At 37.8% G+C, this 27891-nt stretch overlaps 3 protein-coding genes across 7 annotated transcripts in view; 2 read left to right on the top strand and 1 right to left on the bottom strand.

Moving 5' to 3' along the window:
* The first annotated feature begins 268 nt into the window (after window positions 1-268).
* On the top strand, window positions 269-12868 carry LOC134619167 (forkhead box protein P1-B-like). The gene is made up of 16 exons (XM_063464940.1): window positions 269-363; window positions 2940-3080; window positions 6063-6197; window positions 6284-6373; window positions 7174-7294; window positions 7532-7637; window positions 7741-7848; window positions 8120-8207; window positions 8512-8589; window positions 8703-8898; window positions 9060-9136; window positions 9227-9328; window positions 9453-9580; window positions 10372-10426; window positions 10606-10772; window positions 10868-12868. The coding sequence occupies exons 2-16, from the start codon at window positions 2955-2957 to the stop codon at window positions 11028-11030; spliced, it is 1740 nt and encodes a 579-aa protein (XP_063321010.1). The 5' UTR covers window positions 269-363; window positions 2940-2954; the 3' UTR covers window positions 11031-12868.
* Window positions 12869-14712: 1844 nt separating this feature from the next.
* On the top strand, window positions 14713-19079 carry LOC134619226 (2-epi-5-epi-valiolone synthase-like). The gene is made up of 5 exons (XM_063464998.1): window positions 14713-14840; window positions 16242-16872; window positions 17941-18174; window positions 18618-18870; window positions 18991-19079. Exons 1-5 carry the CDS (start codon window positions 14713-14715, stop codon window positions 19077-19079), a joined length of 1335 nt encoding a protein of 444 aa, XP_063321068.1.
* A 1208-nt stretch (window positions 19080-20287) lies between these two features.
* The window catches only part of LOC134618260 (microphthalmia-associated transcription factor-like), a 29006-nt gene continuing 21402 nt past the window's right edge, over window positions 20288-27891 (bottom strand). For 4 of the 5 annotated variants that reach the window (XM_063463590.1, XM_063463586.1, XM_063463589.1 and 1 more), the window contains 8 exons: window positions 27561-27776; window positions 27365-27460; window positions 26989-27106; window positions 26574-26666; window positions 26421-26477; window positions 26195-26270; window positions 25117-25264; window positions 20288-24567 (listed from right to left, as the gene is read on the bottom strand). In XM_063463590.1, coding sequence (XP_063319660.1) covers window positions 24172-24567; window positions 25117-25264; window positions 26195-26270; window positions 26421-26477; window positions 26574-26666; window positions 26989-27106; window positions 27365-27460; window positions 27561-27776 — 1200 coding nt within the window. In that variant the 3' untranslated portion in view covers window positions 20288-24171. The remainder of the gene's footprint in view (window positions 24568-25116; window positions 25265-26194; window positions 26271-26420; window positions 26478-26573; window positions 26667-26988; window positions 27107-27364; window positions 27461-27560; window positions 27777-27891) is intronic. The other variant, XM_063463588.1, reaches the window with a different exon arrangement.

Raw genomic sequence — 27891 nt, 5'->3', positions numbered from 1 at the left:
TGATAAGCTTTCTATTTTTTTTTTTTTTTGGATAATATTCCAAGAGTGGTTTATTTATTTTTTGTTATTTTATTTTAAATATTCACATTTGTATAAACAGGCCGTGGACCTGTCCTTTAGAATGGCGACTATTTCTTCTATGGACAAGAAACTAATATTTTGTTTCCTGATAAAATGCGTCAAAATTTAAGCCGCTCTCAAACAGTCCGCGTGTGAACCTGACGTCACCATTGTTTACTTTTACCTAGGCCACGCCCTCTGTTAGCAACTTGTGGCTAGCTCGGTACCGAGGAAGGCACTGCTCCGAGGGATCTGCTTCAGACACCACCCCGAGTCAAAGACTATCCGCGTGTACATAATTCTGTGAGTAAGCGTTAATTCACCCTAGCGCGTTCACCCATTAAATGAACACAAAATGTAACATTACATGTATTGTTATATTAGCGTGGGGAGCGAAACGAAGAGGAGAGACAGAAACGTTTCTTGCAAGCTAGCGTCAAGACTGCTGTTAGCTTTTGTTGTAGCAGCTACTTTGAACGAAAATGCTTCCCGCAGTGTTGGCCGTTTTTCTGCCTGTTATTTATTGTTATTAGATAAGGCTAGGTCATGTGTATAGTTAACAAAGCAGACTTTAAACCCGTTTTCTCCGGGTGCGTGTTTTATATTAGCTTATGGCTCAAGTCCTTAACGGAAATCTCAGATTGCAGTGGTGATGTTAACGGATATCGATTCCGTTCTCATTGATAATTACATTGCTTTAATTAACAAAATAATGTCTGTTTCAGATAACGTTCATTTGTCTTTTTAAGCTGAGATTTTAGGTGTTGGGTGGGTGTTGAAATTTTCGGCTGTGCACTGCGCTCTGGATGTAGTTAGGCGTGACGCTGAGTTAACTTCAGACAATACAACCTCAGCTTGTTAAATGTGGAATGACTATATTATTAAAACAGTCGTATGTCTTGCACAGACCAGCTTATCGCTTTGAATGCTTATACTTAAGATGGGCAGTCGTGCCTCGTAGACGAAAGCAAACTGAAACCTAGACTTAGCAACTGGTTCAGCTGGTACCTGTAAAATGTAATGGGTTAGATTTAGGCGCCTTGTAATTCATTTTAAATAACATACTAAGTTAAAATTTACTGTTTGTTTTTGTTGATCTGAAGCTGAGCAACATTTTCTGGCATAAATGGATAAAAATCCACATTAACCTTTCAGCAAATTGCAATTCATTCGACTGGTCTGAGAGGAAACTAGGTTTCTGCACCACAGCAAGGCTCAGTTTTAGGCTTATAAAATCTACCCCAGGTTTAGCATGAAGATTAAAAGAAAAGTCACTTTAGAAAGTAAGATCCATATGTAAAGGACTACCACCTAGTTCCACCCAGATTCAAATCCACTACAAAATCAAAACTCAGCACTGTCTTTTTTTCTCTCGTTTTTTAAGCACATGCATGTGTCTTTTATAGATTTCTCACAGGAGTGTACTAAACATAATTCTGAGAAAATGGGTATCATATAGCTTTCTCAGTATCACTCTTACATAAGTTAACAGTTAAAGAGTATATTATTCAGCTTTAGTTACTGACTTTTACTGATACGACATAGTAGTTCCTCCATGGAATTAGTCAAAATATATTCATGTACAGGATTTATTTCTTTATGAAAAGCCCATTTGCAGTGTTTGCTTACATTAAAAAAATAGTATTGGTTTTCATTACTAGAAAGTTGCCTTTGAGGCGAGACCAATAAAAATGAATGCACTTGCTGTTCAGTCCGTCTCAAAAATGCTGGCACTACAGCACAGTTGGATGAAATTCTGTTTTGTTGCATGCATAACAAAACTTGTGAGGAAATCACACTATATTCGGCCTGGATTTTAAAACTAAGAGCAACCCCCAACCTTGTTTAAAAAAAAAAAAAGAAGCTTTGACTGGAAGCACTGCCCTCTGTCTACAGAGCTAATCCTGAAAGCAAAAGCAAACTGTGGATGTCTCATCAACAGCTGTCTGTTTTAATCAGTTATGTTTAATGTTATAAATTGTAGGAATTACCTACTTTTTACCAGCAAGTTTTGACTCGTCAGTGAATGACACATCACCACTTTTAGACATAGCTTTCTATTCTACGAACCCCCCACGTTTTCAAAGATTTTTTTTTTTCTAAGCAAGGTGTTGCTACTATTTTGTTCACAACTTTATCTGAGTGTATGTAATCTTATCACATTGTCTGTCAGATGTTTCCAAAATGTTGACATTGACATTCAGTCGTGCCTAACTGATTGATTTGATTAACAGATTAAACAGACTTGAATATGTGGTTGTGGGTATTGCTGAAAATAATGGCTTTATCCTTGAAGCTGCGTGGTCTGTTTCATTTCGGGTTTTCTGTGTAGCTTTCCATCTGCTTATAGTTGTTTGCCTACTTTATTTATCTTTGTTTATGCTGCTTGGCTTTTGACTCAAACACTCCCAAGCTGTATACATAAAAGCCTACTTGTGCATTGTACTACCTGCCACAGCCGTTTATCGCACCACCTGGTTAATGGTAAATTGTTCCAGAAGGAAGATATGTTTGCACATAAACACGAACCCAGGGCCCCTGTGTTTACAGTAGCCATGGCAGCACTCAGTTATTCAACAAATAGACCTACCGTCCTTCTCTCTCCCTTGTAGAAGAGCGTGTTTGTATTGCAGGGTAGGGCTGTAACAAAGTACTTTTTGACTTTGGTAGAAGCTGAGTTTCTCTAGCATAGTAATTTTAAAGACTGCTGAATACTGCTTAAGTTATCCTGAAGAATGGGCTTCTTATCATCTTGTGAAGTACTAGCTTTGCCAAAGGTGTCCAGACAGTTGCATTCACCTTGTCTGCCCTCCTAAACATATTATAATGGTTCATATTTATTATTTTTTTTCCCCATTTACACCCGTTTTCTTTTACAGGTCATAGAAGTCCAGATGCATGAGTCTCGGTCAGATCCAACAAGCCACACCATTCAAACAAATCAGACAGAGAACGGGAATCATACTGAGAATGAATGTCGACTGAGGAGTAGCCAAACTCCTCCTCCAGAGGCACCCAGGGTCAGTCACTCTCAGCTGCATTTGTTCAACACATCAGAATATCTATCTATCTATCTATCTATCTATCTATCTATCTATCTATCTATCTATCTATCTATCTATCTATCTATCTACAATATTAATGGATCAGAATTATCCTTTAATTTATTTAATTTATTTTCTTTGTTTGTATTTCTGCAATGTGATTTACAGATTAATCTGTAACTTTGCTACATGTGCTCCAGACAGGTCTGAGAGTATGTTAATTAAAGTCAGTGCTGCTTTAATATGTAACTGACCCGATAATTACACTATTTCCAACTATTTTCCCCAAGCAACTTTTTCAGATATATGTAATCAATAAATATACCAAACAACATATAGGTCACCAGCTAATGGGTTGGTCTGGATAATTATCTTTGGATATTGCACTGTTAGATCAAAATTTCGTTGTACATGTACAATGACAATAAAGGGCTATTCTATTCTATTCTATTCTATTCTATTCTATTCTATTCTATTCTAACAAGCAAATGACATGGAGATACCACTAAATGCTTCAGAATCTTGATTAAGAGATAATCATTTGTTTGTTGCTGCCCTGAAGCAAGTTACATTCTGTTCAGAAATGCTTAAATGTTTTCTCTCTTCAGTGCGTATGTGCTACTCTGTTACAAAACCATGGAGTTGTATTGGGGATGTGTCAAGATGTTTGTCCACAATGTTACAAATCTGTCCTGTAATTGAAGCAGATGTGTTTTCTTCACTACGCGTGAATATTTATTCTGGATTTGATTTTATGTATAACTAGCCTGGTATCCAAGCGGCACACACTTATTTGGACATACCAGGTAGATGATGCCATCGAACTCTGTGCACAGCTTATTGCTATATGATAATTTGAGGTTCTTTGTTTTGCCTTTTTAGCACGTAAACCTAAACCCTGACCGTCTTGTTTTATTTGTCTCTGTTTCTGCAATCTGCAGTATTCTATGTTTATTCTGAAGGGGAGCACAAGGATGGGGGAGCTGGTGCTGAGATTCAGAATGGGAAAGGAGAGCATAACTCCTGTTTGGCAGAGGGATCAGTATTTCATTGTTAGTTTTGTTCACGCTCACATCATGTAGGTTAGAGAGGCTGTGTTAGATTGTGAGGCAGAGCCTTGTTGCTGAGCAGTATTTTTCTTTTTTCAGTGCCCAGATAAACATTTCAATGGAGATTATCAGGTTTGTTGAACTAATTTTAAAAAAAAAATTGTTCTGTAAAATTGTGGTGACAGAAGGCTTGTTTCTTTCAATTTGTGTGCTTAGTTAAATTGTGTCTGTATGTCTATGCATGTGTTAAGCCTTTTTTTGTTTTTATTAAACTTGAATTCATTTGAGTTTCCTTTTTTGAGCCACATCCATTAGGACATTTTAGTAAGCAATACATCTCATAAAGGGAGGCATATTGTGTTTGTTTTTCAGCAACTTTTCAGCATTTCTATTTGCTGTCAGTCATCTCAGAGTTCACAAGACCAGTCTTGCGGGAACAGATCTGTGTTTACACTCAGTTGCTCACTGGTATGACTTTCAACAATAACAACAACAGAAGATGTTTGGACTTGCTGGCTACCATGGCAACAGGGATTAGGCAAAGGCTGTTGTTGTGTTGATGGTGTCCACAGAAAAATAGAGGGGCCAACTGGCTCTGTCTATGGGATAGACCTGTTTTCATTGCTTTGATGGCCACCTCTGCAGCATTGAGTTTCATAAGAAAGGACAAACTAAGAGGCAGTCATCTGTTATTGTTAGCCCAAAGCCTCTGTGAAATTCACTGTCAGTTTGTTTACCCGATTCAAAACAGACTCTGCCTTGGAGAGAAATGTTTGTTTGTGGTTCAGACCTTAATTAAAATACGAATCTCAAGTTCTGTTTTCGTAAACAGGCTCTGTATGCTTTTTTATTCATTATTTATATCTCTGTGCAATTTTGATTACTCTGTTTATGTTTACTGTAAACATCCCCTGAGCTGTGAGGCTTGACAGTGAGGGGGAGGGTGTGGTAATTGCTGCATGCCTAGCACAGGATGTTGTTGTTGTTTTTGTGGTACTGGTTGTTGTTGTTGTTTTGATGGAGTTCTAATTCCCCTAAGCCATCCAGTGCTGCCGTTGTTTTTGTTGGGTGCATTTTTAGCTGAAATGATTGTTAAACCATTTCCCAGAGACTGACCACGGTTGTGGGAATAACAAACAATACTAGTACTGTGAGTAACTCTAAATATTTTTTTTAATTTGATCAAGGTGTGTGTGTAGCTCCAGTTGTTTGCTGACAAATTGATTTTGATTTATTAGAAAAAAACTGATTTAGGTATTGTAATTGACATCCAGTTCATTTAAGAACTGTGAAATACAGCCTCTCTCATTTGCACTATCATCCCTTTTTAAAAAAAAAAAAAAATCATACACGATACCAAAAATGAATTATCTTTGCATTGCAGACAATGCATGTGAAAATGTCAGCATGGATTTTAGGAATGTGTCATATTTTTCCACTATTATTTGAAGTTTTATTTACAAAGTAAACCAATTAGAGGTGCAGTCATGCACAACAGTAGGTTTGACAGTATGTCCCTTTAGTGGCCAGTTTTCTGCTACAAAGCATTAACTTCAGATAATACAAGAAAATTGCTTTATATGTGGATTGGCCAAGCGATCGGGTGATCCTAAACAGACATGCTTTGTTTGAGCAGCACACAGTCTTGTGAAGAAGTCAGATGGAAAAATACACATATGGCCAAAAAAAATAAACCTTTTTGTTTACATGTAAGTGCACAGATGGTTAGAACTTGCATAGATTTGTTGTAGCATGTATGCACAACCATAGAAAACATACATCCTTTGTGTATTATTATACTTGCCTGTCAGTGCAGCAGTATGTCCTTCACAGACTTGATTTCCTCATGTTTTTCTTTTTTTGTGTCCCATGTATAGACTTTAACCTTTCTATTTTGTCTTTGATAAAGGTTCCAGTGTCATTGTCCATGATGACCCCACCAGCAGAGGCTCCACAGCAGCTGCAGCAGACATCACAACAAGTCCTCAGTCCCCAACAGCTTCAAGCCTTGCTCCAGCAACAGAAAGCACTCATGTTACACCAGGTAATGTATGCTTAATATTTTTCCTCTTCTACACTGAGCACAATTTATTTGTGAGGTTAACTCCAGTTGTATCAACATGTCTGCAGCAACAAATTCAAGAGGTCTTCAAGAATCAGCAAGAGCAGCTTAATATACAGCTGCTGCAGCAGAAGAATGCTGGGATTGTTAGTCAAGAGGTAAGATTTGTTTGTTAAGCGTTATTTTTTATTTGCTATAGAGACCACTGTGTATAGATATCAACATTAGGGAGAAGGTTTGTTCATTTCAGTAGTGCTTTTAATACTAACTGTACCAACTAATTCTAAATGATCATCTTTGGTATAACCAAGAGCTCATATTGTTTTACCTGGAATAATACTTTTACAAGTTCTAGCTCTGTGTTTGTAGATTGTAACTGATGTATAAAACAGCACTAAAGCTAGGCTGTAACAGCAGCAGATTGAGGTTATATCTGATGTTTTATAAGATGTGAAAGATTTTTATGACTCCCAATTAGTTTAAAGGCTGCTGTATACTGTTTCTCCTCTAAATATATCAGGATTATATGTTTTATGTACGTCACATCTTCAGATAGTATACGTTGCTCTTTCCCAGTATTTACACTTGAAAGCCTTGTGGACTTGAGTACACACTTTGGTACCAGCAAGTGTGTTTGTGTGTCCCATTTACAATCAAAAGCCACACAGCTTGTGTGCATGAATTTGTATAGCAGCAAGGCATCATCAGTCTGTCCTAAAATCATTTTTCCATTGCCACTCACAATATGTACTTTCTGTTGGCTCTTAATAGAAAATCGTAAGATAAAGTTACGCTTGTCTGAGTGCACAAGGCAGCAAGTGTGGGTTTGTTCTTGCTCAAATTTGTTGTATTTCAGTTTGCAGTTGCATTTCAATGCAAACAATCAGTAGAAAGAGTTCATTTGGCAATTACAATATTGCAACAGATAAAGAGTTCACTGACTGATGTTCTGTCACAGCTGACAGCCCAGCAGATTGCCATCCAGCAGCAGCTCCTTCAGGTGCAGCAGCAGCACCTCCTCAACCTTCAGAGGCAAGGCCTGCTGTCTGTGCTTCCTACCAGCCCAGCTACAGCCCCAGGTATGTGTCTAACACTCCCTGTTGCAGATTCATTTACTGCAGAGCTCAAACACCTAAACAGATTGTTTTCAGTTACAGTGGTTGGTTTTTGCTAGTGATTGCCAGAATGTTAGGTTTTAAGTAAACAGTGATTTTTATCGTGATCTTAGTCATCTCGAGGAAATTTTTCTCCGTAGAATGCAGTAATATCCCACTGTATTGTACAACAATTTATCTATAGTGTACATGCACTTTTAGGCTGTGAGAATGGTAGCATCCTGTCAGCTGGTGGAGACACCAGAGAGTCTTCCAGTCAACAATCTACCACCAATGGTCATCAAACTCTTCTGAAGAGGAAAGACAGGTGCTTTTGAAATTTCCAGTCTTGTCTAATCCTTAGTTGTTTTTTCATTTTATTTGTATCTAGCTTTCAGTGCACTCACTCTGTTGCATTATGTGTTTTGCAGTGGTCCGCTGGATGAAAATACACAGAACAGCCATCCTCTGTATGGAAATGGGATGTGTAAATGGCCTGGCTGTGAGACGGTCTTTGGGGACTTTCAGGCATTTCTCAAGTGAGTGTTGAAATCTAGCATTCCTCTAAACTGGTGTTCATTCATACATACTTGGATATACAAGGATGTGCCATTGCAATAAATGATAAAGTAATATATTTATTATATGAGCAATGATATAGTATATTTAATGTTTTGGTGAGGAGCAGTGAGTGCTTTTTTGCTGCATTACAGAAGCATACTTTAGCATTGTTTTGTTTTGCTCCCTCCTGTTTGTGCAGGACATTGTTTCCCTGAAGCATGTCATGATTTTGAATTTTCTTGTTTGCAGACATCTAAACAGTGAACACACACTGGATGACAAGAGTACAGCACAATGTCGTGTACAGATGCAAGTGGTTCAGCAGCTAGAACTGCAGGTACAACATGTTTTCTTTTACCTAATACTTTTAGATTTTGTTGCTTCGTTTTCCCTTTCCCTCTCTAACTTTAAAAATTGAAATGCAACTATGATGATTAGTGTTGTGTTGAGTCATTTTTTTTTAACTCTCAAAGTGTATGTGAAAATTTTTGCAGTTGTGGTGTGTTTTCACACCAGCGTTTTATATTTACACCTCTCAGGAGGCCAGGAAAGAAGTAGTTTCCACACCAAACTTCACATTGTCATGTAACACAGAATTAACCATCCATAAACTTCTATTTTTGCCTTTCGTTTTAACACAGCTGAAGAAGGACAAAGAACGACTGCAGGCTATGATGGCTCATCTGAAATCCTCTGAACCCAAACCTGCAGCACAGCCTGTAAGAACCTGCCACAGCTGTTTCCTTCAATTAAAATAAATAGTGTTTTGCTTGTAGTTACACCAACATTTTGCTGACTTAACTGCTTTGTTTTCTGTTCTTTTTTTCTTCAGGTTAATCTGGTGTCTAATGCATCTTTCTCCCAGGCAACATTGCCCAAAGGCCCTCCTCCTATGAGCATTTCTCAGAGTGCCACGGCACCATCCACACCCTTGACACCACTCTCCGAATCTCCCTCAGTTCTCACTCCCAATAGCATGTTCACTGGAACCCCTGTAAGGAGGCGATACAGCCGCTCTGTAAGCCAAGGTAACTGTGAGATCATAAGTCACAGCTTTTAATTAATAATGTTTTCATGGGGCAAAAGTGCTGAAATATGCTTCTACTAAGATATAATTGGAAATATTTGTTATATGCTTCACTTTTATTGTGCATATGTGTAAATATGGCTTGTTAATGTCTTTACACAGATATAATTGATAATAAGGAGTTCTACTTGAGCACAGAAGTTAGGCCTCCATTTACTTACGCCTCTCTCATAAGACAGGTAATGTGGAACTTTTTCCAGCCACGTAATACAGATCACTACATCTTTTCTGTTATTTGGAGCCTCTCTTACACGTTCTATCTCTTTCAGGCTATATTTGAATCACCTCGCAATCAGCTGACATTAAATGAAATCTACAACTGGTTCACAAGAAACTTTGCATATTTCAGGCGTAATGCAGCTACTTGGAAGGTATTGATATTTATATACTGTATATTAAATGTCATTAAATATTTCAATTTGAAAAGGGAAAAGAAGCTAATTCCTTACTTGAAGTGTGGAGTTCCTAAATGTGTGATTTTCTTATATTTTGCAGAATGCAGTCAGACATAACCTCAGTCTCCATAAATGCTTTGTACGTTTGGAGAACGTGAAGGGAGCCGTGTGGACAGTAGATGAGATTGAGTTTCACAGGAGGCGGCCCCAGAAAGCTGCTGGTAACGGGTATGTACACTTTAGACGTGACGGCAGTGCACTTTCAGCTGTTACTAGAAGTCAGACGCTTGGCATCAAGGAACTTGACCTTGTAGCTTTACCCCACAAGTAAAGAGTATTTACTGTCAACAGGTCATGGAGTTTTAAAGGTTTGGGAGTGTGCTATGATAAAAATGGGAAAAAAAACTGGGGGGTTTGAATTACAGATGTTAAATGATTAAATGCTAAAAAATACCCAACAACAACAAAGGAGAACATCTAAATTCAGACCCATGTGTTTTGTGAGCAACAATAAATGGCCTGCTTTTTGCCATTCACAAGACCTGAAATTGTACTTTTACATGAATTCAATAATAATAAACCAAAATCTGTAGTTGATCAAAACTGTTACGAGGCATGTTTCTGATTGCATCGTCTTGCAAAGATGACTCAAACTCTTAGCTATTGTGGATTTTGCTAAGTAAACAGACCTGGAGCGCCATTGTATATTTTGGCAGTACTCGTAGTTCCTTCAGATCGAGGGAAATGTAACTTAACACTATCGCCCTTAGTTACTGTTGCTATTTCAGTTAAAAATGTGCGTTTAAGATAAGCTTGCATTTCTGAATTCCTCTTAAGTCAGCTCCATGCACACAGCTTCTGCAAACAAATACACTTTTAAGCATATTAGAGGGAATTTACACATTCAACAACATTTGCCTTCAGTAAAATTCCAGGACAGAAGTATGAATATAGTTTTAGACCATTTAAGTATTCATACTCAAACGTAATAATTTGCTCTTGTATTTATATGCTAATAGATCTCTGCTGAAGAACGCCCAGAACCGTACAGGCCTAGCTGGATCTGCCCTTCAGGTAACAGAGAAATGTTAATTATCTTGTTGTTTGTGTATATTGTATTACAAATAAAAAGATGTTGATATACACAACATACAATTGAAGTATGTTGTAGCTTGATGAATGAATTATCCTAACATAGTATATGTCTTTAAGCAGTGCTATAAATACACCTCTGACAGTATTACTTTTTTCAGGGTGGTGGTCTAGAATGCAACAACTCTCTATACAACCCAGCTTCTATGGGCAGCATCCCATTGCACTCCTTGCCTCATGTTCTCCAGGAGCAGATGAATGGAGCTCTCGCTAATGGATCTGGATACCAAAGTGACAGCAGTGCAACACAGTCCCCACCACAGGCTTTGTAAGTGTCCCTATTCACTGAACTCTTCAGTGCATTTGAATTACCTACTATTTGAAGTCTGATCACATTTTCGTTCTCCGTGTTTACCAAACCAGCATTAAAGAAGAGCAGGAGGATGAGGAGATAAGCGAAAATTATCCCTATGAATCTCCGGAGAGCACAGACGAGCACGGCCACAGCCCAGAGATGAACAGAGACGATGACAACGGTAGCCCGGAGAGGCCCAGCCTTCATCTTGACCGTGTGCCTTCCCTCTGACTTTGAAGTCCAACTTCTCAATGGCAAGGCTGCCAATATGACTTTGTATTCCAAAAAAAAAAAGAAAAAAAGAAAAACAACTTCAGCTTCATCTACGTAACCAAACACTCTGTTCTTGGGAATCTTTTTCTGTTATTTTTTTCTTTCTGTATTTATCAGCATCTCTTATTTTTTGTTTTTAATCTAGCTCTCAAGTGTTTTTTTTGTACAGTTAAGTGAGATCACAAACAAAATTTGTGAAACTGTCTGTCTGTGATTCTTCTTCTTAATCGTCTTCTTTTAAAAAAACAAACAAACATATATATATATCTGTACAGAAAAGGACCATAATGAGCAGAGAAGCCAAAGGAAAGGGAAAATTGATGAGCCCCTTTCAGACATGGGATAAAAAAAATTACTGGCTTTATCAGTCATTCATATCTGGATTACTTTCATGTGTTAATCATCTTCATGGCTTCACTCGCACATACAGTACCTGACGGTGACTTGAGAGAGCGTGTGTGTGCAGTATTCACTAATATTCAATATGCGTTGGTGGCAGTATTATTATTGACTCAAGTGAAGTGCAAACACACCTATGGAATGTTTAGTTCTCTTTACTCATTACAAGCACTGTGTGTGTGTGTGTGTGTGTGTGTGTGTGTGTGTGTGTGTGTGTGTGTGTGTGTGTGTGTGTCTTGTTTTTCATTAGGAAAAAAGCTAGGCATATAAAAAAAATATCACTCTGTTTTCTCTAGAAACTATTTAACTACTTTTCAACAGTCACCCCCATCCACAATGACTGTGCATGTTTGTGGCAGACTTATGACATGCTAGTTTTGCTGGGCAGAGCTTGTAGTCATCTTTGGCTTTGCATGTTTCTGTTGTTTGCACAGTACCATCTAATCCCGCCATGCCGCTCACGTTTTTTTTTTTTTTTTCTGTCTGGGAGTTAATAGTGCATTCCTTTTTTTTAAATTTTAGTTGTTTAATAACAGTTGGTAAATGGTTTCTAGTTGCATTAACACTACTATCTTGAGTAATTGTGCATTCCTAAACATTAATATGACTGAATGAATTCAACCTTCCACTGTGTTCAAAGTAATGCGTAAATGTTATTTAGTCCAACCTCTAGACTGCAGTGGCGACTACAACAGAAAAGTGACCAAGATGTTCACACGAAGATGAAGCTGACATGTTAAAATGCCGTCAGGTTAATGGTTCATGTCTGAAAGGGGCTGAAGTAAGCACTTCACAATGATAGTCCTACTCTTTATAGCTACTTAATGCTATGCTGGGGCCACACTACCTGATTTTATTTTAGTAGTCATAGTATATAAAAATTTGTAGAGGAATAAAAAAAAAAAAAATGTTGCTTTAAAAATGAAAATGTTCACTGCCAACATGATCTGATATATTTGTATTTAAGGTATAATCAAATGATCAAAGGAACACATAGCGTCTTTATACTTGTTGGTCTTTTTCACCTCTTCCATCAACATTGAAATTTGCTCTAACTGAGCTTGTAAGATTAGATACTATAGATTTACCATTATTGTAAACCAATGCATCTCTATGAATAATAAATTCCTCATGATATATGTGAATAATGTATGTGTCTTTGATTTGGTTTTCTGATTGTTAATTTGGGAAGAATTTATTGTTTCACATGCAAAAATTAAAGCTAGGTGCATTTTTTTTCAAATGCTGACAGCTCAACTTCTCAGCAGTAAGGACACTTTTTTTGTACTGTAGTATTGTGATATGTCAGTTTTAAATATATGCAAGTGCATACTATAAGCAAGTGTTGTTTACAAAAACCAATGTAGTGTTAGAAACACTGGTTGAGGCAAGATAATAAATGTTGCATAAAAGAGCATTTTATGCAAGTCTTGTCTGTCTTTACTTAATAAATGAAGGGGTTAGATAAGTCGCTTTTGTTGACCTTCCGTCGATGTAATACTGTAACTGAACTGATGTTTGGTGCCGTATGCTGTCACAGATTTGTTGCTCTGCTTCTTGATTAGAAGTTACTGATGGATCAAGAGTGTTGTCACAAAGTGTGTGTGTGTGTGCATTATGATGTACTCGATGTGCTCAAACTTAGAGGGCCTGCAGATGAAGATACTACAGATTAAACCACTGGTTGAATTAATACCAGCACATACCGGTAATCACCTTTAACAAGAACAGCATGCAACTTTGTTATAGAGCCCCTTGTGCCACTGAAACTGAAACAGTGCTTTGCATTTTTGTTTTTTACAAAATGCCAACTCCTTAATAATACTCCTGTGAACTCTCAAGAAATATAGAGGGGTAGGGTCACATCATGCCCAGATTGGGTAAATACTATTGTTTAAATACTTGATATTAGTAACAGCTACAATAAAGTGAGGACATTAAAACTGAATGATGTGGCAAAAGGAGTATTTTGACTCTGCACAGTATATAGAGTGTCCCTAATCATCTACTCAACCCAGCAAAGTTGAGCCAAATTACAGAGTGCAAATGAACTGTTGCTTGTTGAAGTCCTACTGAGCAATTGTTCTCTATTATATACTTTAAATGGCACCTCCCTGGCGCTTTGAATATTTCAAACTGCCTCATAGAATAACTTTGCTAGTAGGTTGTAAAACCCATTAATGGTTTTACAGTTGTATTGTTTGTGCATTAAAAACCTTTCCTCTGTTGTTTATATCCTTTCTTGAAAGGAAACACACCTGTGATGGGCGGTCTTTGAGGAAAGAAGTTGGGCAAGTTGGTGAGTGGGATATGTAATCTGGCACCAGTTTGGAGAAAAGTTGGACACTGTTTGATATTCCTGTAATTCCCTGGGTGGCAGGAAAAGGGGTGGATTCAGCTTTTCCCCGTGTTCTGACAAGTTCAGCAGCAGCAGTCTTTTTTTTTTCTGATGATTCATACCTGCCTGACACTAGAGTTATTATGTAGCACTAAAGGAAGAATGGTTGCTGTAATTAAACAGCTTTAAACTGTTGTTAATTATTAAAATTGTAATTGGGGCAATGGTTTGTGGTGAGATATGCAGTAGAAACAACTTTCAAAGGGTGTAATTTCCTACTGTGCAATTTACATACCTTCGTTGAATTTCCTTTGTTGTATTTTACTTTTTTATCTCCAACAGGTGGCTTTGGAACATTTATGTTTGCCTGTCTCCATTGTCATTTCCATGAGGTAATTATTCTGTAAAAGGTACATGTCTGAGCCACGATTTTCCCATACACAAATATATCATGCCATCCAGAGGAGGGGGGCAGTTTCAAACAAATGTACTGTAACTGCTGTGGTGCCTGCCAGGATACAGGAGAACTTACAAAGCTGGGTATGTAAATGTAAGAAGCATGCTAAAAACCTCTCTCTTGCCTTGAATTTTTGACTTGCAGACTTGTGGACACAAACATTCTTTAGAGTCATCACATTCATCAAGTTGTTAACTGCTTTCTCACCCCAAAATAGAGTTGGTTAGATTAATAAAATAAGAAAATAGCCCTCAGTTGTTCCCATGCTCACCCCACGCAGTCGAGTAACCAAATGCCAACATGAGACTCAGTCCAGCATGCAGGAGTGTAGGGTGGGGGTTTACGCTATGTTGAGTAATGTCCTCTACACTGACGCCCTGTATGCCATTAGCATGAATAAAGACATAGTAAGCTGAAGACACTTGGCAGCCTGGGACTCTGGGAACATGATTTCAAATAACAACTCCAGTTGTTCACAACAAACTAAGTTTAATCTTGTTCAAGTGAAGGGAACATGGATTCGACAAAGTGACCAGTTCCAGCTGGCAGAGGGAAAGTTATCAGATGCTAAAATGTAAGTATAGAATGGAAAATTATTGATATCTCAGTGACGTGCAATAGAAGCAGGCAAGTTAAGGGCACTTGCCAACCGTAATTAGCAAATACATTTAATCAGGTTGTTTTACAAACCAAAAAACTTTGCTGAAAAATCTCAGATCTTTTTAAAAAATAATAATTTCAAAGATATCCGTGCTCATCGGTTATGCTGTATGTTCACTATTTATACTCTTTGACTATATGCTGATTAGCATTCTCCATGGAGCAGTGAAATGCCTTTCTATTTTAAGCTACAGTCACCCATGTAAAATATGTACAGCAGTGGTGGAAGAAGACCTTTTAAGGCCCTGAAATGATATTTTCTCAACACTACAAGCTCAAAATTTTAAAGAGGTTTTTCTGTTTTCACATGCAATAGTTCTTTGTTTTTCTTTTGCCATTCAGACTACACTGAAGTAGATGAGTCTCATTTATAACAATGTTATAACATCTCTTTACACCAACCAGAATGCAGCACCTTATTAGTCAGAATGAAAGAGTAGCTGGATTGTCTTATCACTTACAATTAAAGCTGGTCAAACCAGATTTTAGCTCTAATGACGTAGGTTAAAGAGTAATTATTATAGGCAATAACAAAAGCAGCTCTAGAAAAAGCAGCTTTGATAGTTGTTTATTGAGTTAGTTTTTTAAGAGTAAATGTAACAATACTGACTTGTTAAAGTGCTGCATTGAAGGTTCTTGTTAACACAGACAAAAACATTTGCAAAACAAAATGTACTTGGAGTTTTTTCATAAAAAAAAGCCACATTTACATTGGGTCTTACTCATCAGTGGGTGTATGTTTGAGGTCTAATCTATTTAGGTCTTGCATGCATTTCTTTCATCATAAAACATTTGCAAAGCTATTTTCCAAAGACTTTTTAGTCCTGCATTATTTAAATCCACTGGTTTTTGTGGCACAATCTCAATTCTAAAGGAGTTGGGGCACTTTGTAAAATGTAAATATTTTGCAGTTGTAGTTGCACGTTGAGATACTTCTTTGTGCATTATTCCCACATGTCACTGGGATAGTATTCAAGTAATATACTGCTTTGTAGAGCAACTAGAAGTCAAACCTCTGACTTTTAAATGTTTTACAAATAGAAGCATTCATTTGTAGAATGGTGGTTATTATTGTGTTAATATGTAATGTTACATATTAGCTTTTATACAAAATGTAACTTCAGCTCTCAAACAAAATAAGTCAAGTAAATAACAGTATTTACCCACATAAAGTGAGGTAGAAGTGTAAATTTGTATTGAATGGAAGGTATAGGGTAGTATTCTAGCAGGTGTTTTGAATGGAGACAATTAAATGTTTTTCCCTTCTTTTTCTTTTTTCTTATTTTTTTTTACTTTATTGTGAAATTATCTCTAGCTATGAGAACAAGTCAGAACATGGGGTTTCCTGGACAGTGGTCAGCCCTGTTGTGTTCACCTACAGAGTTATTCAGTGCAAAAACACACTGGATCCCACGAATGACACACTGCTCTGGGGTCACTTAGGAGAAGAGGAACTTAAACACACCTTAAGTAACTGCAAACCACCGAAGCGATTTGTTGTCATTGATGAAAATGTCAATAAGCTGTATGGCTCCCAGGTTTCTCAGTACTTTAAAGCCAGAGGGGTCGTTTATAAGATTCTCCCTCTGCCCACCACTGAAGAGAACAAGTGTATGGAGTTAGTGACCAAGATCCTGGAGGAAGTTCATGAGTTTGGTATCGACAGACGCTCCGAGCCAATCGTAGCCATCGGCGGTGGAGTTTGTCTGGATGTGGTGGGCTTGGCGGCATCTCTCTATCGCCGAAGGACCCCCTATATTCGAGTGCCGACCACTCTACTTTCCTATATTGACGCCAGTGTAGGGGCAAAAACAGGAGTCAACTTTGCCGGCGGGAAAAACAAGCTGGGAAGTTATGTCCCACCAGTGGCAGCCTTCTTGGACTGCTCATTCTTCCAAACTCTCCCACCACGTCAGATCTCTAATGGGATGGCAGAGATGTTAAAGGTGCTGGTCGCTGCATGATGACTGATCGAGAGAATGAGTTTCCTGATGGTCTTGCATGTATCAGCCCATTAACTCCTAAATGTATGTAATTTGCTTGCAGCTCACAGTAGAATGATCTTATTGTTCAAGCCATTGTTGTTGATCTTCTTTGGTGTCAGACTTTTAATATTTTGTGGGCAGGAAGTAATAACTGGCGAGAACAAGATCCATACTATTTGCAAACAAGATAATAGTTGTGTACAAATTCTACAGTATCCAAAAAGCACTGAAATGTATCAATAAGACAGCTGATACTTCTTTTTGCTCATCAATAATACATACTACCGTTTTCTCACCTGGACACAGAATACACAAAGCTGATTCAAGTGTCATAGTTGGATGTTTTGACATTTGGCTCATCGCAACTAACCCTCTTGTAACCACAATTTAACCACGGAAGTGTTTACTGCATTTACTTACTCACAAAAACCTAGATTTAAACTGCTACATTTTAAAATATCGCTAATAAGATATACAACTTTAAGTGCCTATGCTGCTGAAAGCCAGCTCCTTTTAAACCTGAAACTTGTTATAGTTTCTAGCGTCTGTTTATCACCATGTGCTGTGAAGCATGCAAAAGAAAAAAACTAAAGACACCCTCCACACAAAAAAATGTGCTTTGTTTGTTGTTCCTTCACTCAAAGGAGCTCACACAATGCTGTGCAGACAGATATGGTATGTGCAGCTCCGCAGGGGTAAGATTTCTTCATGCTTATTTTAAAACTGAGTTAAAGGATTAAAAAAAAGAAAGAAAGAAAATTATGTGAACAGGTTCACACATTCTGATACTTTCAGTGATGTAGAAGATTTCAGCTTACTGTTTAAGAAAGTTTTATCTGGTATTTATATTAAATACTTTTATATCTATTAAACATGTCTGGAGGGAATCTTTGAAATTCATTTTCCCACAGTACAACAATGCAATGCATGTGATTGTTTATTATTAGATATTCCAGTTTAGAATAGAGTGTGTGTCTTCTCTTTCTCTTATTGCCAACTATTAAGTGTTATTCTACTGATACACTTTAGATGGCTCTGATGAAGCACCGGGGCCTGTTTGAGTTGATGGAGACTGAGGGCAGGAAACTGCTGCATACCAAACTGCAGGTTTGCGAGACCAGTCCTGAACAGGAAGACAGCGCCACAGCCACCATCCGCATCGCTATAGAAACCATGCTTGAGGAACTGGCTCCTAACTTGTGGGAGGATGATCTGGACAGGCTGGTGGATTTTGGTCACCTCATCAGCCCAGAGTTAGAAATGGTCAAGAAGTATTTTCTATTGTAACAATATTCTATAACTATTTTGTAGCAATATTTGAGAGTATCAATTCACTCATTAAAGGGGACCTACTATGTTAATTTCCAGCTCAATATCTTCTACTCTTGGACTCTTTTATAGTATCTTTGCAAAACTCACAGCTCAAAATAATCCTTATTTAAGGGTTTGCATATAGCAACCCAAGAGATGAAAAAGAAAAGCATAATAGGTTCACTTTAAATGTGAATTATTGTTACAGAGTAAACTTATTTAGATATTATTTTATTAGCAGAGCAACCCAAGAGATGAAAAAGAAAAGCATAATAGGTTCACTTTAAATGTGAATTATTGTTACAGAGTAAACTTATTTAGATATTATTTTATTAGCAGTTACTTTTTGGAGATTATCTGCACACAATTAAGTGTAACCTCCATGTTTTGCACAGAGAATATTGCCAGCACTGCTTCACGGAGAGGCAGTCAACATCGATATGTCCTTCATGGTATATGTGGCCGTCCAAAAGGGACTTCTCACAGTAGATGAGAAGAATCGTATTATCCAATGCATGCTGAGTATGGAGCTTCCTGTGTGGCACCGGGACTGCACTCTGGAGCTGGTGCAGAAATCCCTTAAGGAGCGTCTGAAGCACTCTGCTGGCTCTCTGAGGATGCCTCTTCCCACAGGATTGGGAACTGCAGGTAAAATAATATACAGTAAAACTTTTCTTTCAATAATCAATTGACATTACAAGTTACACTCTCTCTGTTACATAAAGCATGCTCATTAGCGTGTCTAATTTTTTTTTTCTTATTTTGTAGAAATCTTTCATGGTATGATTGGTGATGGAATTCTTTGCCAAGCCCACAAGAAATGGACTGATGAGCTTTCTTCATCAGGAGGCAAATGAATTTTACATGACAATATCGACAATATAGACATGATATAGATACACAATTGCTGCTGATTTTTCAATTGCATGCCCACCACATCCCCAAAGGAGGGTTACAGGACTGAGACCTTGTGATTGTGGAGGCCACTGAGTACAGTGAACTCATTGCATGTTCAAGAAACCAGTTTGAGCTGATTTAAGCTTGGTCACATGGTGCGTTATCTTACTTGAGGCAGACATCAAAAGATCCTAAAGGGATGGACATGGTCAGAAACAATACTTAGGTAGACTGTAGTATTTAAACAATGCTCAGTTGGTACTAAGAGACCCAACGTGTGCCAAGAAAATATCCCCCACATCATTACACCAGCCGGAACTGTTGATACAAGGAAGGGTGGATCAATGCTTTTATGTTTTGTACACCAAATTGTGACCCTACCACCCGAGTGTCACGGCTAAACACAAGATTAGATCAGGGAATGTTTTTCTATTTTTCTATTATGTAACTTTGGTAAGTCTGTCTGTATTGTAGCTGCAGTTTCCCGTTTTTAGCTGACAACAGTGGCACTTGGTGTAACAAGCTATATTTGGGTTACTTTTGCCTTCCTATCAGCTCGGAGCAGTCTGGCTATTCTCCTCTGACCTCTGGCGTCAAAAAGGCAATTTTACTGCTTTTCACTGGTCATTTTCTCTTTTTCAGACCATTTTTTGTAAACCCCAGACATGGTTGTGTGGGAAAATTCCAGCAGATTATCAATTTCTAAAATACTCAGACCAGGTCTTCTAGCACCAACAACCATGCCATGTTCAAAATCACTTAAATTGCCTCTCTTCCCTGTTCTGATGCTCATTTTGAACTCAGCAGGTCGTCTGGTCATTCAACTCTTTAGTTAATGGTTTACAACACACCATAATATAATGCAAAAGCTACAAAAAGCAGTTGGCAGAATAAAAAAAAAGAAAATATCAAAAGCAATGCAATAATTTTTGTATATACAGAAGAGGACTTTATCTTATAAAAATGATACGTGTTTAACTAAACTTACTGTGTTGCATTATCCCTTTTAATTTAAAGTGTAGCATTCTAAATGACTGAATCTTTGTAAATTAAGTAAATGAGTAAAACTGAACACAAACCAAAGATGTTTGTTTATGTGAGTTTCAAATTGCCTCTAAAAACATTATAATTAGTATTGAGAGGGAAATAAAGGCAAACTCCACCAACATTCAAATAAAACTTTTAATATTTCTCACAAGATAGTTTCCACATTGAGTACCATCGAGTTTGAGCTCACTAATCTGAAACCAGTGGGTACAGTAACTACTGCTACATTCATCTCTTATAAACTGTAACAATAAGAACGGTAGCAACATCAGCAGAGAACTTTGTTTGTATGAACCACAGGAATGACAATTAGAAGACAAGGCCTAAATTGAGCTAACATACCATAGTTTTTCATTAGTGGTTTATCCATAACATGCCATAACAATTTACAGCTCAGAGAGTCATTATGAGAAACGAGTTAAGTGACAGCTTTAAGTAACTGCCACCACATAGTGTAATGTTTATATCCTTTCTTACAGTCACATTTTAGGGTTATTTGATTTATCTGTTCTACGTTTAGCCACAGATCCATGTTACAGGTATGTGGGTGTTGTACTGTTTTGAATCAGTCCCTGGACCTGTGTCACCATAAGAAACAATCTACAGTCCACTGAAGCTTCATCAATGACAAAAAACCCAAACAAACCAACACATTAACTCAAGGTTCACTTCTCAGCTTGTTCAAGAACTTGGATTTTATAGTTAACATCCTCATTGGATAGTAACACTGTAAGATAGCTGAGCTGCTATTGAGTAATCTTGAGTCATATTCTCTACAATGTTCTTTCCACATACAAGAGTGAAGTCTAACTGTGTACTTATTTGCATTTTACATATAACCTTTGGGTAATGATCCATATATTGCTTATAACAAAAGAGGTTAAACACCACTAAGAAAGGTGGCTTTGCTTTGCAGGTTGTGTCTTTGTAGAAATGTATTGCCTACATGTGGCACACAATTTGGCAGTTGTTACTGAGACCTACATTCAAAGTTGTCACCTAGAAACCTACGAAACACTGCCTTCAGTGTAAAATTTCATTAAAAAAAATAAAATGAAGAGCTACAAAATATGGAGTTCCAAAGTGTTCGGTACTACATAAATATATATAGTATTTGAATATTAATCATAGGTATATAAATAAGTCAAATATAATAACACTATTAGTCTACAGCATCATTACTGGCTTTGTGAAGCTGTAGCACTGCACAACGACACTTTCAGGTAAATGCAGGACTGGGATTAGTGGCAATGTTTTTTTGGTAGTGAAAAAAAAAACACTCTAGAAGGTTAGCATGACAGCCATCTTTGATTATTTTCCTTACAGAAATCGTGTGAATATATTCACTGTATATATTACCCTGATCATCCACGTCCCCACTATAAGAATCAGTGGCTCAGCAGCTCATTCTTGTTCATATTCAAAGCCTCTACTGCAAAGGTAGCTGGCATTAGCTCTGCTCAAAAGGTCATTGGTGCCTGTTGTGGTAGCAACCTAAGGACCTGGTGGCACTCTTGAAGAAAGGCTCGCCAATTGCACTTATAGAGGTTACTTTGGTAGTTAACAACCAGATCTTTATTAGATCTGTAGATCTGTATTTGCAAGCAAAGTATGGTTGGCTGAGCTCAGCCTTAGAGACAGGACGATGAGCATGGATATCTGGAAGGAACTCAGAGATGCTGATATGAAGCAGTTGGGGTGGATTGGACATCTACTGGGGGCTTCACTTTGGAGGTTTTCTGCATACACCCATTTGAGAGAAGACCCTTGGGCAGACCAGGGATTATTTATCTTATTAAGCCTCGAAACATCTTGGTGATACCAAGCAGAAATTGGTAAGCTCTGCTGGGGAAAGGACATCAGGTATCCCCTGCTCAGACTGCTGCTACCATGACCCAACTTCAGTGGAGTGGAGTCAGTGGTTGAAGAAGTCAGATTTCTAAGTCAATCAACATACTAAGTAATTAATTATAATAATACAGAACACTAATTCAAATATTATGTAAGGGTATAATTATTAATTACTTATATATTTTACTCTGCATTTATAATGACTTATTTCCTAATTTACTTCCTTATTTAATGTTGAACACTTTGGCGTTCCATAATAACAATACTCGTGATTCTTTTGTTTGAGGGACTTGTAGTGTAGCTCTTTAACAGACTGTAGCGCTCTATGAAGCTCCACACACCAATATAAACATCAACAAAACATTTTTTTTTCCTTCTCTTTCATCTTCAGGGTAAAAAAAAACAAGTTTAAGGCACTTAAATGAAAAGATAATTGCCTCGACACCATTTCAGACTCATTCATAAAGAGAAAACCCTTTGAAGACATGATGCTGCGTTACAGGCACAACTTTAACCATTGCATAGTTTGACAAAATGGAGGCTGTGCTGTAACAGGGCTCGTAGTATATGGCAGGTGGTTATTAAAAAGGTATACCTATGGAACATGCTAGAACTGTTCAAAACAAACTGTGGAAATATACAACAACCATCCAAGAATCCACAGCTTTTCACAAGATTCTGTATGCATTTGAAATAGTTAGTTTATGCTCAGATTTAAAAGAAAGACAGGCAAACAAACCAGGTTTCAATTATCAGAAGTCATTCCAGTGTTTTGACAATGTCACGCATTTCATACAAAATCCCAAAGCAGTCTCCTTATACTCCTTGGCAATATAAATGTTCACATCATGAAAAAAAATGTCCTGAATGTGAAATGTCACTGACGTGGTATATCAAAAAAACCCAAAAAAACAACAAGAATAATTTAGGAAATCAAAGGAAATTTGTAAAATCTGAGATTAACAGGTCTGCAGTATTACAGTATGAAGTCTGTGCTGGAATACTCTAAGTTTAACCAGTTATGTCTGTCTGATCACTAAAGATAAAAAAAACCCATTACAATAATTGATTAACATCTATTAGATTAAAAAAAATAAAGATTTCTATAATTAAGAAATCTAGAGCTATCAAGTGACAACAGCTTCTTGTCAGACCATTTATAGCCTATTTTTATTCTACTAGTTTTGAGACAAATTTGGGGGTATTTTGGCAGTTTTGGCATTGAGGAATGTACTGGTAACATACTGTGTCTGTTATTGGCACTGGGTAGTTAAAGAGTGTGTGGTGAATGTATAACACTGAATAAAAGACTAAAATTATTCTCATGTAATGAGTTCATTGTAATGATCTTAAAAGAGAGATTCTAGCTTTTATTTATTAATTTGTTAAATGTGCTTTCATTTATTAATAATGGCTCTTTCAAAATCCATGTAATAAATTAGCTTTAAGGGGAATGTATTCATAACATCTTGTTTACACACGTGTGTGTATTTATATAATCTACAGATGATTTAATATTTGTCAAGCAAGAAATTTCAACTGGAAGACTGACAAAGACTCTAACAGCCAACACGTGCATAGCAATACGACAACGATGTATACACATCTTAATAAGGCATTGGCACATTCAAGTTCAATCTAAGACACACAGAGTGTAATGCACTATAGTAATAAATAGATCTTTTTCCTTCTATTATTGCTATTGATTTAAAAAGCAGTGCTTATCTCACCACAAAATATCTACATTTCTGACCATGATTTATAATTTCCCTAGATTCTTTGGAATCAATAGAAAAAAAGGATAATCTAGCCTCTATCCAAAGATAAATGCATATTTTTTTTAAATATAAAAACTTCTATTTTTGTAACTCATTGTCATCAAAGTATTGATTAAAGCAAACACTTAAAAAAAATCAGTCCTTGAAATCAGGGTCAAGGGCTTGAAAAGACATAACACGAGAAAAGAAACAAACAATTTGGAAAAAGATTCAATACATGTAAACACAGGTGGGAGAGAGGAGAAATAAAACAAACAGAGAAAGGACAACAAACAGAAGAAAGCCTTTCCAGCAGCTCAAAGTGTGTTTGCCACTGACTTGTAGCAGTAGGTGGAGGGGCTGAAAATGCAGGTGAGGAGTGTTCCAGTAGGGGGTGCTAACAACCCTGCTCATTCTCATCCATGCTTACACTGCTCTTGCGACTGCTGTCCTTTGAGGTGTCTGGGGAGACGGATGAGAGCAAAGGGTCGCCCCCCCTCACCGGTGATAAGGTGTCTTCCATGAGGATGTCGTTGAGTTTGGAGCCCGACTTACTGTGAACGCCGTAGTGGCCCTCGGAGAAGTTAGAGTGGCCTTCGTTTAGCTCGAGGTTGCTGGGTGTTTCAGGAGTGCAGGCGGGGTGTTGTTGGTGATGGGGATGGAGTGTGTACAGGTCCTGGTGACAGTCCTCCAGAGCAGGCTCTTGCTTGATGGTCCGTACCCCAATTTCAGCAGAGCAGAGCGCTGAAGATGCAATGGCCAGACCGTGAGCCCGCGCCTGCATCTCTAATTCCTGTAAGCCAGAGAGCGACACAAACATGCGCAGGTTAGGTATTAGGTTAGTGAGCATTTTTTTTGATCAGACTCCTAATCTTCTACTTTGAGGTTTGAGGATGAATGTTAAAGTATTGCCTTTTCTTTACTGAAAAGCAGAGTGGGAGATAGTTAGCAAAGCTGCCAAGTGAAGGTTTTTAAATATCCAACTGACTGTGACTGAGTCATTTACCCTTTAAAACGTGCAGAAGGTTTTCTTTTTCCCCCTCTAATACACCGATGTGCAACTCTAATTAACTACAAAGAGCTCAATGTTTGCTGAGTGGAATCACACAGATTCAGACTCCTCTCATCTTATGATCAATTTGTTACAAGATGACGATCTTAACAACTTCGCAGTGTGAATCTGTGCCTTTCCTCGCTTTCCCTTAAGCTTTGCATATCTCATAAAAGTGTATTCATTTCTTCCAACATTAGTATAGACGTTTTTCTCCTTCTCCTCTGAAATCCCTACACATGACACATAATATAGTTTTTTGAATTTTCTCGTCTTCATCAAAGCTTTTACCTGTATTCTCAACATCAGGTGCCGGTTGGCATGCTCAAGCTTCTTCTGACGATTCTCCAGCTCCTTGGCCCTCTGCTGTTCCCGCTGCAGCTTCCTGATGTAGTCCACTGATGCCTTCAGGATAGTGCCTTTGTTCCAGCGCATATCTCTGATATTTAAAAAGGAACCATTATTTTTACATCCAAACGTTTAAATGTCAGTAGATAGTCTAATGTACGCCTGTTCAGTTAACAATTAAGAAAGAGGAGAGAATAAGATTGAGGAAAAAGGAGCAGAACTTTTGCAGAGGTCATAGAGTTCTATGCAGAAGTTGTTACTACACAAGATGTTTATGCACAAGAGGTAGCCTGAGTCACAAGCAGTCATAAGGATGACCCTGAGCTCCCTGAAAAAAACATGAATGTTGCAGCAGATGTTTTGCAGGAATAAAAAAATGATCTTTAGTCAACTTCATGGGAAAACATCCCTCCTGAGGATTTCATTTGTACAGTTAAGGTTAAGTTAGGTCAAGTTGGAAGTGGTATTGACACCTTACAGGCAACTAATAAAAATTGGCAATGCTAGAAAGAAAATGTGTGCCTGCTTTTTCATACTTTTTCATAAATGTGTACTCATTTAAACCAGGTCTGCTGGTGAGAATCTTGAATTTGTGCGTGTGGGTGGAGGAACCAGCTGGACTTAATCAAAACAACCAGGGCTGAACAGACATAACAAAAGCAACTGGGATCTTTTTAGACCCACAGGCGAGGTCAAAGGGCACAGCGATGAGAGAAGAATATGGTTAAAAGCTGAATTTGACAGTGTAATTATTATAAGCCTCATATTACGTTTACAAATTTACAACATCTGCCTAAATCGAAAGATCTGTATAACTACAAACTGCATATAACTGAATGACCAGCTAGAAAAATGCAATTAAAACACAAATCATTTCCATTTGCTGTTTCATAAGCAGCAAATCTCTCCACTAATCTTGAACACTGGGTTATTAATCTTGCATTAGACTGGCTGGATGTTTGTGGTTGCCATTACATGTATTTTTAGAAGAGTTAATGTAAGAATATATTAAGTAACTTACGGGTCATTTGATTTTGGAATTAAAGTTCCCAACTCCTTAATTCGATCATTGATGTTAAACCGTCGCCTTCTCTCAACTGCAGAACAAAAACAGAAAGGGGAAAGTATAACTAGGAATATAAGTATAAATATATAGATATTAACAAGAATTTGCTAATGTACTTAAAAATGTAGTTTAATAATTAACCCAGTGACAACCAAAATCACATTTAAGTATTCTCACTTACTCAAATTGTGGTTGTCCTTCTTCTGCCTCTCCTTTGCCAGGGCTCTTACCTCTGCTTCTGAAAAAAACGCATTTTGGTTGATCGACTAACCAAACAAAGCACGTATACAAAATGTGCAGCATCCACATTTTAAAGCTAAATAATCAGACGTACCCACAGGGAACCCTTCAGGCCTTTGATAGGTGTCAAATTTGCCACAGGATCCTGACTTATCCAGCATATGCATGATGGCCGGGGATTGTGAAACTACATGAGTAATAATGTTGTTTTCATTATCACAATGTACAGAATTGAAATGCAATACAAGACAATAGAAGACATAATCATGTAAAGTCAAAATCCCCACACACAGGAGGATTACGAAAGCTGGACTGGATACAAAATGCTATATAATGAGCTGCGCAAAGGCCTGGAGAGTAGAACGTTACATTATCATATGTTGTTACAGAATTACTGTTGCCCGTGCGATACAGAAGCTGAACAGATATTGTTAAATGGCACAAGTTAAACATCTGTAAGAACTTTATTTATTTTTATTTCTATAGCTCTGAGTAATTTTCATGCTTACCAGAGTATTCCCTTTTGATGTTTGGCAGGTTGGCAGGGCAGGAGTTGCTGATGGGCAGACCTTGCTGGGGCATACCCTGATTGCCATACATGTCCATGAGGTTAGCAGGCACAGGGATCTGGGGAATTGAGAATTAAAACAGAGAGAAAAAGACGTAATATTATGCATATTATTGTGTGTAACAAATGACAGTTACATATGAAGCGCAGCACAGAAGACATCAATTACAAGGCCAAAGTATTACACCAAGGCTGAAATCTGACATCATGGAATTTGCTTCTGTTTTACCCCAAGACACATCACATGAAATGCAGTCATGTTGTAAACTGGCTGGTATGGATATACTGACAAGTGGATAAATCATGAGCATACATACCGTGTTTGCCATCTGAAGTCCTGGGTCCATTAGGCCGAGGATATCATCGCTGTAACTGGACTCCAGACTAATAATGTCATCAATTACATCGTCCATCTAAAACCAGACAAAGTACAAATAAGTCCAGCATTACTGATCAATTAATATCCAAGCATCATTAATTAAAAAAACGGTCTAAACTATGTGGAGACCTCACCTCTTTCTCGCAGTTGGAGTTGAGGGTCAATAAGGCCATAGGGCTGTTAGGGGCACTGTTGCCCGGCCCTGGCGGCATGCCCCCGTGGTCAGAGGACTGGTTGGGGCAGGGCAAGCTCAACGCCTGAGAACCAAGCTTTCCCAGGTACCTCTTCACCTGCTGCTGCTGGGACCGCTGGATGTGGTACTTGGTTGGGTTCTCCAGGTGAGTCTGAACCTATGAGTGGAAAGAGGAGTGAGGAAAATGCCAAGAAAAATGAATATGTATGTGAGAGGTAGGATATCTGATCTAAAGATTAATGGCTGTGTTGATGGTTGCAGGAGGCTCCACA

Source organism: Pelmatolapia mariae, linkage group LG20 (genome assembly GCF_036321145.2).
Source record: "Pelmatolapia mariae isolate MD_Pm_ZW linkage group LG20, Pm_UMD_F_2, whole genome shotgun sequence".
In the NCBI taxonomy this organism is placed as follows: Eukaryota; Metazoa; Chordata; class Actinopteri; order Cichliformes; family Cichlidae; genus Pelmatolapia; species Pelmatolapia mariae.
The sequence above is the reverse complement of the archived record's forward strand: the minus strand, read 5'-3'. Positions and strand labels throughout refer to the sequence as shown.